Source organism: Callospermophilus lateralis, chromosome 8, assembly GCF_048772815.1.
Source record: "Callospermophilus lateralis isolate mCalLat2 chromosome 8, mCalLat2.hap1, whole genome shotgun sequence".
Taxonomy (NCBI): Eukaryota; Metazoa; Chordata; class Mammalia; order Rodentia; family Sciuridae; genus Callospermophilus; species Callospermophilus lateralis.
In genome coordinates this window covers 98,829,774-98,843,188 of record NC_135312.1, presented here as the reverse complement: position 1 = coordinate 98,843,188, position 13,415 = coordinate 98,829,774, and the positions used below count along the sequence as shown (strand labels likewise).

Here is a 13,415-nt window from a genome sequence, read left to right as displayed (position 1 = left end):
AATCCGACAAGCTGTAATTTTTATTGCAGATATGTCTCAAGGCAAATTTATACACTGAACTTGATATCAGAAACTACTAGAGGGAACATGCCTTTGTTCTAAATTACAAAATGCTCTGCTGTTCTAAACTTGAAGCATGTTAAAAATAAGCTGCCTGTTTTCTGACATCAGGAACTTCATATAGGCAATATATTCAGATATTCCTTTAAAATTTCATTGTATACAAAACGGTTTCACCAACTAAACTGGTGATAGTATAAATCTATATTCAGGTTTTAAAACTAATATTTAAGGTGAAGCTGTGAAACAGAAAACTGTTTATATTAAATACCCCAACATTTACCAGGCATGGTGGTGCATCCTGTAATCCTTGCGAGTGGGGAGGTTGAGACAGGAGGATTGCAAGTTCAAAGTCAGCCTCAGCAACTTAGCAACATCCTCAACAACTTAGCATTATAGATCAGTGGTAAAGCACCCTCAGCATTAAATTCCTAGTACAAGAAGGAAAGAAGGAAAGAAAAGAAAGGAAGGAAGGAAGGAAGGAAGGAAGGAAGGAAGGAAGGAAGGAAGGAAGGATCCCAACATTTGATTTCTGTTTTCATGGGAGGCTAAGAGGAAACATAAATTTGTTGAACTGTGTTTTATAGTATGACTCTTTGGGCAAGCTTGTATTTTTAGATACAGGCAAAAAGGAAAAAAAAAAGGAAAAAATTACTCTAAACTAAAATCTCACCTCTGCCAAATTGAAGCCTTTGACAGTTATAATCAAGACTGATTGTCAGAACTGCCAAGCAGCAAGTGGTTGATCATATGCTAGTAGGGTTTCTGGTAAACTATAACATGGACCTTCAAGTTCCATATGGTACTATGTAGGACTACTTCACCTTGAACAGAGAGCAAATATTGCAAGAGAAATACAGAAATAATAGTAAGTATCTTGCATTTGAAACACTGTGACCTTAGAAGCACACAGACCTACATTTTAATCCTAGCTCTGACCCTCCCTGATTTTGCATTCTAAATTACTTATTATTTCAACCTAAAAGTTTCCTCATCGAGAACATGGTGAAAACAGTTCTGAAATTTGCATTTGTAGAAGTTGAATCAATGGAGTCTGTTATAATCTGTATAGATATATTTTATTTCTTCATTCTGTATTACCATTTTAGAATACCTTCAACCACGCAGTGGAAAATACATTGAAAATATTGTGTTTTTAAAACAGCGTTGCATCCATCGCTAGAAAATCAACAAATTAGCAGTAATTAGCAGTATTTTTTCTCTTTAAACAAAATTCTTATTGTTACAATATCACCAAGATAATTATGATATGTCGCAAAAATAAATACCCTGTCACTCTAGCATTAAGTTGTATTCTATCTACATGCAACTTACTTTTTTCTTGCTTTTGCCTTAATTTATTCATTTACATTGTCACTCTAGTTATCTTTTGAAAAATGCTAGAATTAGTAATAGTTGTAGAATATTCCAGAATATTCTCATCAAATCATACTTTTTAAATGCATCATTTACACAACAAATTGGTAAAGCAAAAAAGAAATTATTACTGCAGTATTTTCTTTAGAGTAAATGATATGTATCAACAACACAAAATTCAACAAAATGCAAATTAAATTTTGCTGAAAGTTATAGTTAGAAATTGGTATAAATATACCTCTAACAAACAGGACCCATAATTTATTTTATGCCACACAGTTTTACACATGATGGAGATTAGTGAACTTAAGAATATTCCCAATTCTTTGTCCAATGCAAGTGTTGGTTTTAAAGACCCTCAGGAAATCATTAGTTAACTCCATTTAGAAACAAACCAAAGGTCAGAAGTATACATTACCTTTGATTCATGGTTCCTGTTGTGGAGTACCTGGTGCATTTTTTCTCGTTCAAAATATGGCATAGTGTTTCAAAGCATCTGCTCCCATTCTTGGAAGTTAGTTGAAAGCATGCTAGCATCTGATTTTGAATACTATGTCAAAGCCACATTTATTCTTAAATGTCAGTCATTAAAGTTGTTCACAAACTCAAATTCAATGAATTCCAAGGAGTAGAACCAGATTCTCCAAATCAGAAATTATAGAGTGGCTCTGTAACCCAGATTTAAGGAAATTGACCACCAAACTAGAGATGGATAAACTGGGATAAATAAATGCCATCTCTAACTCAAATATGGATTTGAAAATCCTCGATCATTATCCCATAACCAAGAAAGCTGAAAACATTCTGCTTCCAGGAATATGAAAATTGTCCTATTTGACTGCAAACAGAAGTCAGTATTCCTCTCCATCCCTCTTTCCCTTCCCCCCTCCCTCTCTCTACTACACACACACACACCACACATATATACAAAAAAAAAAAACCGAGCAAATATTGCAAGAGAAATACAGAAATAATAGTATCTTGCATTTGAAACACTGTGACCTTAGAAGAAGACAGACCTACATTTTAATCCTAGCTCTGACCCTCCCTGAGTTTGCACTCTAAATTACTTATTTTCTCAACCTAAAAGTTTCCTCATTGAGAACATGGTGAAAACAGTTCTGAAATGAAGCACTGCTATAAGGATAATACATGTCAATTGCCTGATATGTTCAGTAGCCACACCATAATAATGACTATCGATACTAATTGTTAAACATGCATTTATTTAAAAACATGTTGTTTATGTAAAATGTAATTATTTTATAAAACTATTAAAGGCTTGCCAACTAAAAGAACATAGGCTAATAATTATACTTAAAATTAACTATTAAATTATTTATGATTACAAAGCAATCTAATTTAATTTGTGATCATTTTAACGGTATTACTAGATTTCTTTTTCCCCAGTGACGGTCTACCAAAACAGTACTGCATTACCACTAAAAATTTTCACCTCTTCTTCAATAATGACTATTTTATCTCATAATTTGCTACATATATCCTAACATCAGTTCTCCTTATACATTTTGTCTCACTATTAAGAGACAACAAAATAATCAAAACAATTTTTAAAATCTATCTTTTCATATATTGCCCTTTTTTTTTTTGAATTTTACTTTCACTTGAAAATAATCATTATGTCCTCTGTCTCTCTTTTCTCCAAATAATCAAGGTCTCTTCAGGACCTTTCCAAGCAAACAGACATCCCCTATGGCACAGTCCTGGACTCTGCAGTATATGAGCATGTCCGCATGAAGGGATTGAATCCTTTTGAGAGGGACAGCATGTACTCCCAAATGTGGCGTATGATCAACCGAAGCAATGGATCAGAGAACAATGTCCTGGAGTCCCAAGCAGGCATTCAAAAGGTATTGGCCATGGTTTTTCATTAGTAATCTTTACATGTTATTTTCCATGTTGGAATTGCTAAGTAGAAATTTATTTCTTGTTTTTTGTTAACTCTAACATAGAATTTTTAGGTAAATTATAGCTTCTGTTGATTTAAAGAAGGTTTTGAAACAATTCAGTGCATCAGGAGAGGAATTCAAAGTCTTCTGTAGTGTCTTAACAGATCCATTTCCCATAGACTTTCCAAACTAAAAAACATGTGCTGATATTTTGTTCTGAAAAGGATTAAGGAATTATAAACATGAAGACCAAAAATTTTTTACAAATTCCTTTCCATATATCATTCAGTTTATACAATTCTTTTAAATGACTCAGGGTATTTTCTACACTGCATTTGTTTTTAGATTAAAACTTTATCTTGTGATTATGTGAAGCTATTTCAAAGCAAAATTTAATCTTGTCAACAAATAACATGCCTATAAATGTTCGTTTCTATTTCTGAGTGTGAAAAATCTTTATATACATCTTATATTTCTATAACCTTTATTTAGAAATAATAGACCAAAAAAAAAAAAAAAAGCTTAGAAAGACTTTTCACCTTTTTTGAAAAAGCTAGTTTTTATTCTGGATCATAGTTTATTTACATGAATACTAAAGCAGTTCAGGCCCTAGCAATCTCTGTGTGAGAACTGAATGGTTTTTGCTTAAAATTGTGTCCAGGAGCTAACGTATTGAAAGAATTATGGAATGAATGAATGAGTGAGTGAATGAATGAGTGAATGTCAAAATGGCAGCAATAATGCTCTGCACATTCCCTCTGTGATCTCATGCAGCAGAATAATTGGACCCCTAGTCTGAGTTTCTTGTTCAGACGGCAGATATTATACGAGAGAATATTTTAACTATTAAAATTCCCCAGCCATAGGCTCCAACATTACTCTCAGCCTTCCATGTGATGCCCCTTATCTGCTTACCATTGTCTCCTTGGCCACTAGAGTCACCACATTGATGTCATTCTGTTGAGAAGTGACAATGCTAAGGTAAACCTCTAAGTACTAACAATGCCTTTAAGGAAGTGGATATTCTACAATCAGTGACTATCCTGTTAGCAATGGCCTCTAAGTCCTTTGCCCTCATTATTATAAGAATCCCAGTTTCCCAGGGGCCATCCATTTACCCTAAAATTTTTTTCTTTCTTTTTTTTCTAATGAGGACCATTGGCTCCAGGAAGTTCACAGAGTGTCCTTAGTAGGGAGGAGAGTGGGAGAGGTGGATCTGGTGGGTGAATGAACACATGTATTGGGGGTAAGAGAAAGAAGGAAGACATTTTAGGATATAGATGAATTTCAACTCTAAAATGAAAAGGCTAAATGGTTTAGGGGAAAGTTTTTGTTTTTATTTATTTATTTTTTTCGTTATATTGTCTAATGTTGAAAAGACAATTTCTCCTTGAGGATTAGTACAGATAAAAATTCAAATTTTATATTTCAATTTCATTTTAGAAGCCAAATCTCCCCATGCCTAATAATCTCTTTCTATACAGTATTATTCCAGAGATATTTCATTTTTTTCTCTTTTACTAGATAGCTGTAGTCTAACTAAATATTTTTTGAAAATGTACATAGTCACTCATTCATTAATTTGTTCATTCATTAAATATTTATGAAGTACCAATTATATACCAAACACTGATCTAGGAACTGGAGATAAATTCAGCAACAGAGAAATAGGCACTAGATTCATGAAATAGAGTCTGTAAGGAAAATAAAAGGGAATTGAAATGTGAATAAATAAAATGTTTAACATTGTGATAAATACTATAAAAATTTTTAAAAACATGAGATTTGCAAGCACATCAACCTGACTTTGAATCTAGCTCATTTTTTAAAAATAAAATGTGTACACATGACTAGCTAGGTAGTGCCTAGACCTTCAGAGTTTCATAACAGACAAGAATTCCTAATTCTCCCATCTTTTGTCAAAGTTAATTAAGGTAATATATGTATAATTTAATAAAACAGTATGATTAGAGCCATAAACCTCTCATCAGATGGTCCTGAAGATTACCTTAGACAATATGTTTGTAAGAGATTGGTAACTACAAAGCTTTATTGCTCAATATTTCCTAGTGTTAACTTAAAATTATGACATAATAAAAAAGAAAATGCAGTGAAAGAAGTGGAGAACAATTTTTATCTTCTGATAATATGCTGATAAAGAGGGCTAATAAGTTTAAAACCAAAAAATCAAGGCCTCAAATATTTATTATACCATATTTCTTCTGTTTCCTGATTTACTGGCAGTCTGGTGAAGAATGCCTTTACACATTTAACAGAAAATATCTCAGTGAAATTTGTTTGTATTATATATTTCTTTCACCCCAGGCAGAGGCAGCTGAAAATTGTTTGGGCAGAGAATAGGTCACAATAATGAAATGTACTTTGGTTCAGTTTGCAAGGTTTTGACCAGCTTCAAAATTAAAAAACAAAATCAACCAACAAACATACGATAACCTCCGAACCTGCTATTCTCACTGGAGGTTCATGAAATCGAGAACTCTAACGTGAAGTGTGACTGTGGATTCATCGAGCAACTCAAATTGCACACCTCACAAAGCAGCTTCCTGTTCTCTATTATTGATTTCTAATTTGTGCAGACAGAAAAGACTTCAGAGGTCTTCTAGGTCAACATTCCACAAAAGGACAAACTTATTCTACAGTATCTTTGACAAGAATCCACATATCCAGTAACTGCCTTCCAGGAAAATCTGCATCACTGTGAAACACAGTCCCCATGATCTATAACTTGAAAGAGATCTCATTAATAATGTGCAGGCTGTGTTTATTTTTAATTGTGTTAATAGTCTCATTAATTTTCTCTTACTTAAAGGTGGATCCTGATTCCATCTAACATTTTTGTTCCACTGGTACCAAGAAAATCTGTATAAATGAGCATTAAATAGACAAGTTCTGACTTACTATTCTTGTGAGACATTTGCCTGCACTGAACAATACTAATTAAACTACAACAAATTTGTTTCTATCTTGCTCTGCCTAGGACCTTTTGCATAAATAGAAAAAGTTATGGTTCAAATAATGTAACAGAATTTTTTCAGACATTCAACAATTATTTACCAAGCATCTTCTATGTGTTAGGGGTTAGTCACTGGGGTGAAGAGAAATGTAAACAAATGCCTTCATGGAGTGTGCATTCTAACCAGTGTGGAGGAAAATAAACAAAGTAAGTAAAGGATGTTATACCTTCAATAATGAGAAGTATTAAGGAGAAAAGGTACAATGGAAGAGGGAGGTAGGGAATATGGAGGAGTAGAGTGTTCTGTTTTATTAGATCAGTGACCAAGGAAGGTTTCACTGAAAAAGTGACATTTGAACAAAAACTTGAAGTAAAGGGGCAGGGACAACAGGTGGAGTATAGGATATCTGATTGAAATGCTTCCAGACAGAGGGTCAGCTAGTGCAAAGGCCTTAAGGTAGCAGCATTCCAGAATGTTCCAAGACCATAAGGAAGCCAGTGTGGGTACACCTATAAGGGATAATATCAGAAATATTAGAAGCTCAGAGAAGTGGAGGGTTAGAAAGTAAAGAAGATACAACTCATGTAGGGACTTACTCCTCAAATTGTGGACCTATGAACTAGCAGCATCAGTATTTTTTGGAGGGCTTTTTAGAAGTGCAGGCTCTTAAGACACTACCACCACCATTCTGAATGTGGATCTCATTTGACAAAATTTGAACATGATTCACATGCATGTTGAAGTGTGATTTGGAAACCAAGGCTGTATAAAACATTCCAACTTAGCTTTTACATGTGGGATATTGCTATGGTTTGGATCTGGACTGTTCCCCCAAAAGCTCATGTTAGGCATTTGTTAGGCAATGCAGCAATATTCAGAGGTAAAATGATTGAATAGTGGGGAATGTAACAGCATCAGTCGACTTGATGGATTATTATTTATTTGAATAAATTACTGGGTGGTAACCCTAGGCAGGTGGGGTATGACCAGAGGAAGTAAGTCACTGGGGATGTGGCCTTGAGGACTATATCTATCCCTAGCCCCTTCCTGTGCATCTCCCCCACTTCCTGGCAGCACAAAATGAGCAGCTTTGCTCACCACATCCTCCATCATGAGATTTCTGCATTTTCTGAAACCATGAGATGACCCAAAATAAATCTTCCCTCCTCTAAGTTGTTTATGTCAAGTATTTTGGTCATAGCAACAAGAACCTAACTAACAGATATGAATCTTTAGGGGGGTTTGAATATAATATTAATATGATCTGACTCATATTTTGGCAAATCATGTGATTATTGCATTGAGAAACACTGAAAGTGGCAATATGAAAGATGGAAACAAGTTAGGGGGCTGTTCTGCTGACTCTGCAACATTCTGAAATTATGCCATGGAAAGTCCATCCCTGTTAGCACCCAAATACATTTTAGAATGCTACAAATTTAAGGAGTTACTGGCATTAGGCCATTAATGGAATTTAGTCTGTCATATTACTTTATAACAGACAGGGGCATAAGACAGATAATTTCTGAGAGTGGATGGTAAAATTTCCAGGTCACAGGTAAAGACTGCACCAGGAATGAAGGATCTGTGAACAACACAGAAACAAGAAGTCCCTGATTATTATTATGAAGCCAATATTAATTTGCTGGAAACCTATTATAACCCACGTAGTAAAGAACAAATCATTCTAGAAATTGAGTAATTATCAACACTAGGGAAGTCAATAAAAATTATTGTTGGTAGAATTAGAACTTCTGTCCTGGACAGAGGACCACAGTGGTATGTAAATAATACTACAGACAACAAAGTCCAAAAGTGTGTGGTAACAGGAAAATGGATGGTAGTGCCAGGTAGCAGCAGTATTTAATCAGAAGGACGGCATCAATTTATCATCTCAAGAGCAGTACAGTATAAGAAATATCATTACTGGAGGAACAGGTAAGGTCCAGAGAGGGCATCAAGCCAAACCACTGGACCCAGCACTAATCCTATTCAGAAAATCAAAGACTAGCAATGGAAGCCAAAACAAAAGTCTAAACAATATGGTCAATATCATGGATTTTGAAAAACAGCCAGACCCTATAAACTGTTGAGTTAAGCCTATCCCTGTTTTATTCAGTTTGGCTGAAAAACTAGGTTAAATGAACCTTCAATTTTGCAAACTCATTTAACACATAATCACCTATTAATTACCAGGCATTGTTCTAGGCAGTGAAAGGTACAACAGAACAAGCAAAATCTCTGTGCCATCACAGAATCTAGTGTAGTAAAGAGAAGACAACAGAAATCACATAAACATATGCTATAAAGAAAAATTGGAAAAATAAGAATGAAAGAGAACAGAAGCAGGAATATCACATATAAAATGGTCTGGGAAGTCCTCTTTGAAAAAGTTAATTTTGAGGAGAGCTCTGAAGGATGACAGGGTGTGAAACATGCAGATAGTGGGGAGACAGAAGGAACAGGAGGTGCTCCAGGTAGAGGAAAACTCACTTCAAAATTCCTGAGGCAGAGACCAGGTTGGGTAAAGAATGTCAAGGCCAATAATTCACAATAGTTAAACTGTGGAGCCAACCTAGATGCCCTTCAGTGGATGAATGGATAAAAAAAAAATGTGGCATATATACACATTGGAATTTTACTCAGCAATAAAAAAAGAACAAAATCATGGCATTTGTGGGTAAATGGATGGCGTTGGAGAAGATAATGCTAAGTGAAGTTAGCCAATCCCTAAAAAACAAATGCTGAATGTTTTCTCTGATATAAGGAGGTTGACTCATAGTGGGGTAGAGAGGGAGAGCATGGTAGGATTAGATGAATTCTAGATAGGAAAGAGGCAGAGGATTAGAAAGGATGGTGGAATGTGATGGACATCATTATACAAAGTACATGTATTAAAAAAAAACTTTGTATCTAATTCAAATAAATATAATGTTTTTTGGTGAAAAAAAAGAATAATCCTGACCTAAAAAATAAATAAATATTTTTTTTTAAAAAAAAAAAGAATGTCAAGGCCAATGTGCCCGGAACAGGGTTCATAGAGAAGGGTTGGGGTTTTAGGGCGGAAGGATAGGAGATCAGATCAGAGTGAGAGGTGGTTGGATGGAAGCTGTTAAAATGGCTGATGCTTTGGACTTCACTAAAGTTCAAATTGTATCTTAATTGGAAATGGCAGGCAATAGGATTTCTTAAGTCCCATTCAAGTGGTTCAGAATCATTGATCTGTAATATTCTGGGAGCCATTTTGATGACCTTGGCTTTACTCCGAGATTGGGATCCAGTGCAGGGGTTTGGAGTGATATGATATAACCCTTTTTAAAGGTTTACTCTGGTGCTATATGGAGAACAGGGGGGTTGAGGATGTAAACAGGGAGACCAGTGAGGAGGCCACTGCAGTAATCCAAGTGAGACTCAGTGACGGTTGGCCCTGAGTGGTAATGTTGGAAGTAGTGACAAGTGACTGAATTTGAATATATTTTGAAGGTAGCTCTGATTTTCTAAAAGATAATAGTTTGGAGGTGAAAAATAGTAATTGACATCAAATTCAATATCTTTGGCCAGAGAGACTGGAAAAATGAAATTGTCATTCCTTGAAATTGGAGAAACTAAGATTATAACAGGTTTAAGAAGCCAAATGATAATTTGTCCTTAACATAGTAATTAATATGAAATTAATTAACTAATATAGTTATCTGGTTGATGTTTACAGACAAAAGGCTGAATGAGGTAGCCAAGAATATGAGTATATCTAGCCAAAAAAGATGTGTGAAGACTGATCCTAGGACAATCTCATATTTAAAGGAAGGCAAGATAGAAAGGAGCTCAGGGAAGGATCCACTATTGAGACAGGAAGAAAATCAAAAGAGTGATTTTAGAAGCAAATGATACAAAAAGAGGGTATTTCAAAAAATCTGAAGAATCCACAATCTGTCAAATGATACCTGTCAATCAAATGTGAGGAAGACTGAGAACTAATCCTTGATTTGATAACCAACAGCCACTAGCCACTAGTGACCTTGGCAAGAATAAGTCCAGTAGAAGAAAAAGATAAGAAATAAGAATTAAATTGGAGGAAAAAAAAGAATTAGAAGAAAGGAAGTGAAAATTATGAAAATAGACAACTTTTTTAATGGAGTTTTGCTCGGAGGAAATGCCAACTAATGAGAAGGGTTCCTGGAACTGGATGTGAGGTTTGGAGAAAATTTTTAATGAAAGAAAACATATATAATATATTGGAAGTCTGATAAAGATAGGTAAATTCATGATTCGGGAGAAATACATGAGAACTGCTGGGAAATTTGAGTAGGAGATAAGTCCTGGGATCCAGTATACAGGTGAAGAGTTTGAACTGAGAAGCACAATCCATCCATAGTAGAAGAGAAAAGGGAGAGCATGTGTGCATGCGTGCAGATAGCTTGGAAATGGTGGTAGAAGTGTATGGAGGCTCATCATCAAAGTCTAAGCAGCAGGACAGAAAATCTGGAGACTTAGTGTGGGGGTTGTAATTCTGGGGAAATGGGAGAAAAGTAGACTAGTGGGCTTCTTAGACAAGACTAAGTGCAATTTTGCCATTGGCCATAACCAGTCGGCATGATTCTGAGGTTTTTCTGTAGTTTTAAATTTCAGCTGCCTGAGTGTAAGTCAGCATGAAGTAGGGTTCACTGGAATTGGTGTTTGCCAGGTAAGTAGTTGAGTATATACCCCCCAAAAGTGATTATTATTATGGATCATGGAATCCAATCTGTATAAAAGGAAGCAATGACATAAAGGGGATTGAAGGCACCAAATGAATGGCAAGAAGAGTGGATTTTAGGCCTGAATGGATAAACATTGGAGTCAGTGAGACAGATGGTAGAATTAAAAGTTATAATAAGTTAGTTCTGAGATGACATTTGAAATTGAGATAACAAAGAGTGCAGTTATTAAAGATGATCCAACATGGGAGTGAGTAGCTGAGACAAAAGAAAGACAAGCTCTTTGGAGAAGAAGAAGCCAAGAGATTGAGAGTCAAGTACTGGAAAAGAATTTTCTTTGTGAAGAAACAAATCACCAAGAATAAACAGAGTTTGTGTTTAAAAGAGTGACAGAAAACCAAGTGATAAAACCAAATGGTGTTGGGGAAAAGACAAAATCTCAGTTGTCACAGCAAGACTGAGTAGCAGGTAATATAGTCTGAAAATAGGAACTTCAAAGCTGAAGGACTTGAGAGACAAGGGTCTTAAGTAGTTTGAGTGGCAAGAAGGACACCTACTCCTAATCCAGCCAAAGTGCACAAATGTTATAGCAAAGAAAAATAGGCACCATTTGAAAACATCATAGGTAACAGTCCCAGTGATGTAGGACAGATGAGGCTGGACATCCAAGGAATTTTGGGGAAGCAGGTTTATATAAGCTACAGCGATCCAGAGGGACTCATGCTTAAAAATCTCTGGACCCTGAGTCTGAAAATTCTTTTAGATTTATACTCAGTGAAGTTGTTGGGTTGAATGTCAGTGGGTGGGAACTTAACAGTTACTTTTTTGTGCCATATTCCTAGGCTAGACTGAGATTTCACACATTTTGTCTGGAAACCCAGCATTTACAATAAAGAGGAAGCTTCAAACCCCATTGAGCTCTCTGCAGAACTCCTATGAACTCCTGTTGACATTCTTTCAAAAAAAATCTTTCTGACAAGAGGAGAAGCTTAATAATGGTGCAGGGTCTTTTGGGTGGAGGTGTCTGGTCCACTTCACCAGAGTATAAGCAGTTTCTAGTTAGCAAAAGAAGGTGTATTAAAAAAAAAAAAAACTGGCAGCTATAGGTAAGGTGACTACATGTACTAGTTTGCTTGGGCCAGTCTCAGCTTTTCCAGTTTCTCCAGCATTATTCACTGCATCCCCTTTTTCTCCAAAGAGTCTTCCCATTAGAAAAAAAAATGTTATTTAGTATATAACTAACTATAGTGATCTCCATAGAGCAAAGTGGAAGAATCTCAGGAAAAATTTAAAAACTAATCAAAATCAGGGGATGTGCAAACCCATAGTAATGAAAAATATATATAAGTAGTGACCTAGAAGCCTTGGACTTTGCATGATGGTGGGCATTTGGGACATAGGATCAATGTGGGCTGGGGGGTGTTGGCTCATAGGTTGATGAGTAGCTGAGTGTGAGGTGTGGGTGCCCATGTTATCAAGAGCATACTGAGGCATAGGGCCCCTCTTTATTCCAACAGCAGGTGAAAGCCTGGCTCACAGCAGTCTTACTAGCAGATGGGAAACTTGAGGGCTTTGCTTCCTACAGCTCAGTGAAGCTGGGGTAGGTAACAAGTGACACAGACTTGACTTGAGAATGAAGTGCGTATCAAGATATATAAAGGAAAAAAGGACAAGAGATGAAAACAGATTTCAACTGTGACACAGTTTTACACATAGTTAGTCCTGGTCTTCAGTACCTCAAACCCATGAGCTGCACTGGCCATATCCTCTTTTCTGTTTGTTCCACTCTCCCTCCTCTTAGAGCGTCAATTGGTATTGAGTAAAAATGCCAAAGTAGATGATAATTAATGAGCCTGCAGCAGGAGGCTGTAAGAAGTAACTTGAGTTTCAATGAGCAATTTGGTAATAAACTGACAGGGTGCATGACCTTAAAATGTGGGTTAGGCCCTTATTACAGAAAAGAATAATCAAACTGAACCCTGCTTGGAGGAAAAACAAAACAAAATACGAAACAGCTCTGAGCTATGAAAATGCCAAGCCTGAGCTCTCAGAGCAGTAGTCTTGGTGTATTTGCTGCATTTGCCCTTTTGCCAAATGATTCCAACAAACAATATATTATTCACTTTAGCACTTCACCCTAGAGCTGGGAGTTCACCTCCCACTGGTATATTTTCTGCTTTCCAGAAATCAGAGTTTTTAGGACTATGTCACCAATAATACAATGAAAGAAGAGACCTGCACCAGCAGAACAAAAAGACAGAGAGATCATTTTTAACATCCCTGCTATTGCATTTTGAATGCCTGGAGTTGGGTGGTAGTTTTTTATCATTATTACATGTTTTTAAAAGCTGTTTTATTAATAATCATCCTTGTGGATATTTGAAATCAAAATCAGTCAG

The 13,415-nt window shown here is 35.8% G+C and overlaps 1 protein-coding gene across 3 annotated transcripts in view; it reads left to right on the top strand.

Moving 5' to 3' along the window:
- Window positions 1-13,415, top strand: part of Grid2 (glutamate ionotropic receptor delta type subunit 2) — a 1,419,378-nt gene that overhangs the window by 1,162,198 nt on the left and 243,765 nt on the right. For all 3 annotated transcript variants that reach the window (XM_076864706.2, XM_076864707.2, XM_076864705.2), the window contains one exon: window positions 3,113-3,308. In XM_076864706.2, coding sequence (XP_076720821.1) covers window positions 3,113-3,308 — 196 coding nt within the window. The remainder of the gene's footprint in view (window positions 1-3,112; window positions 3,309-13,415) is intronic.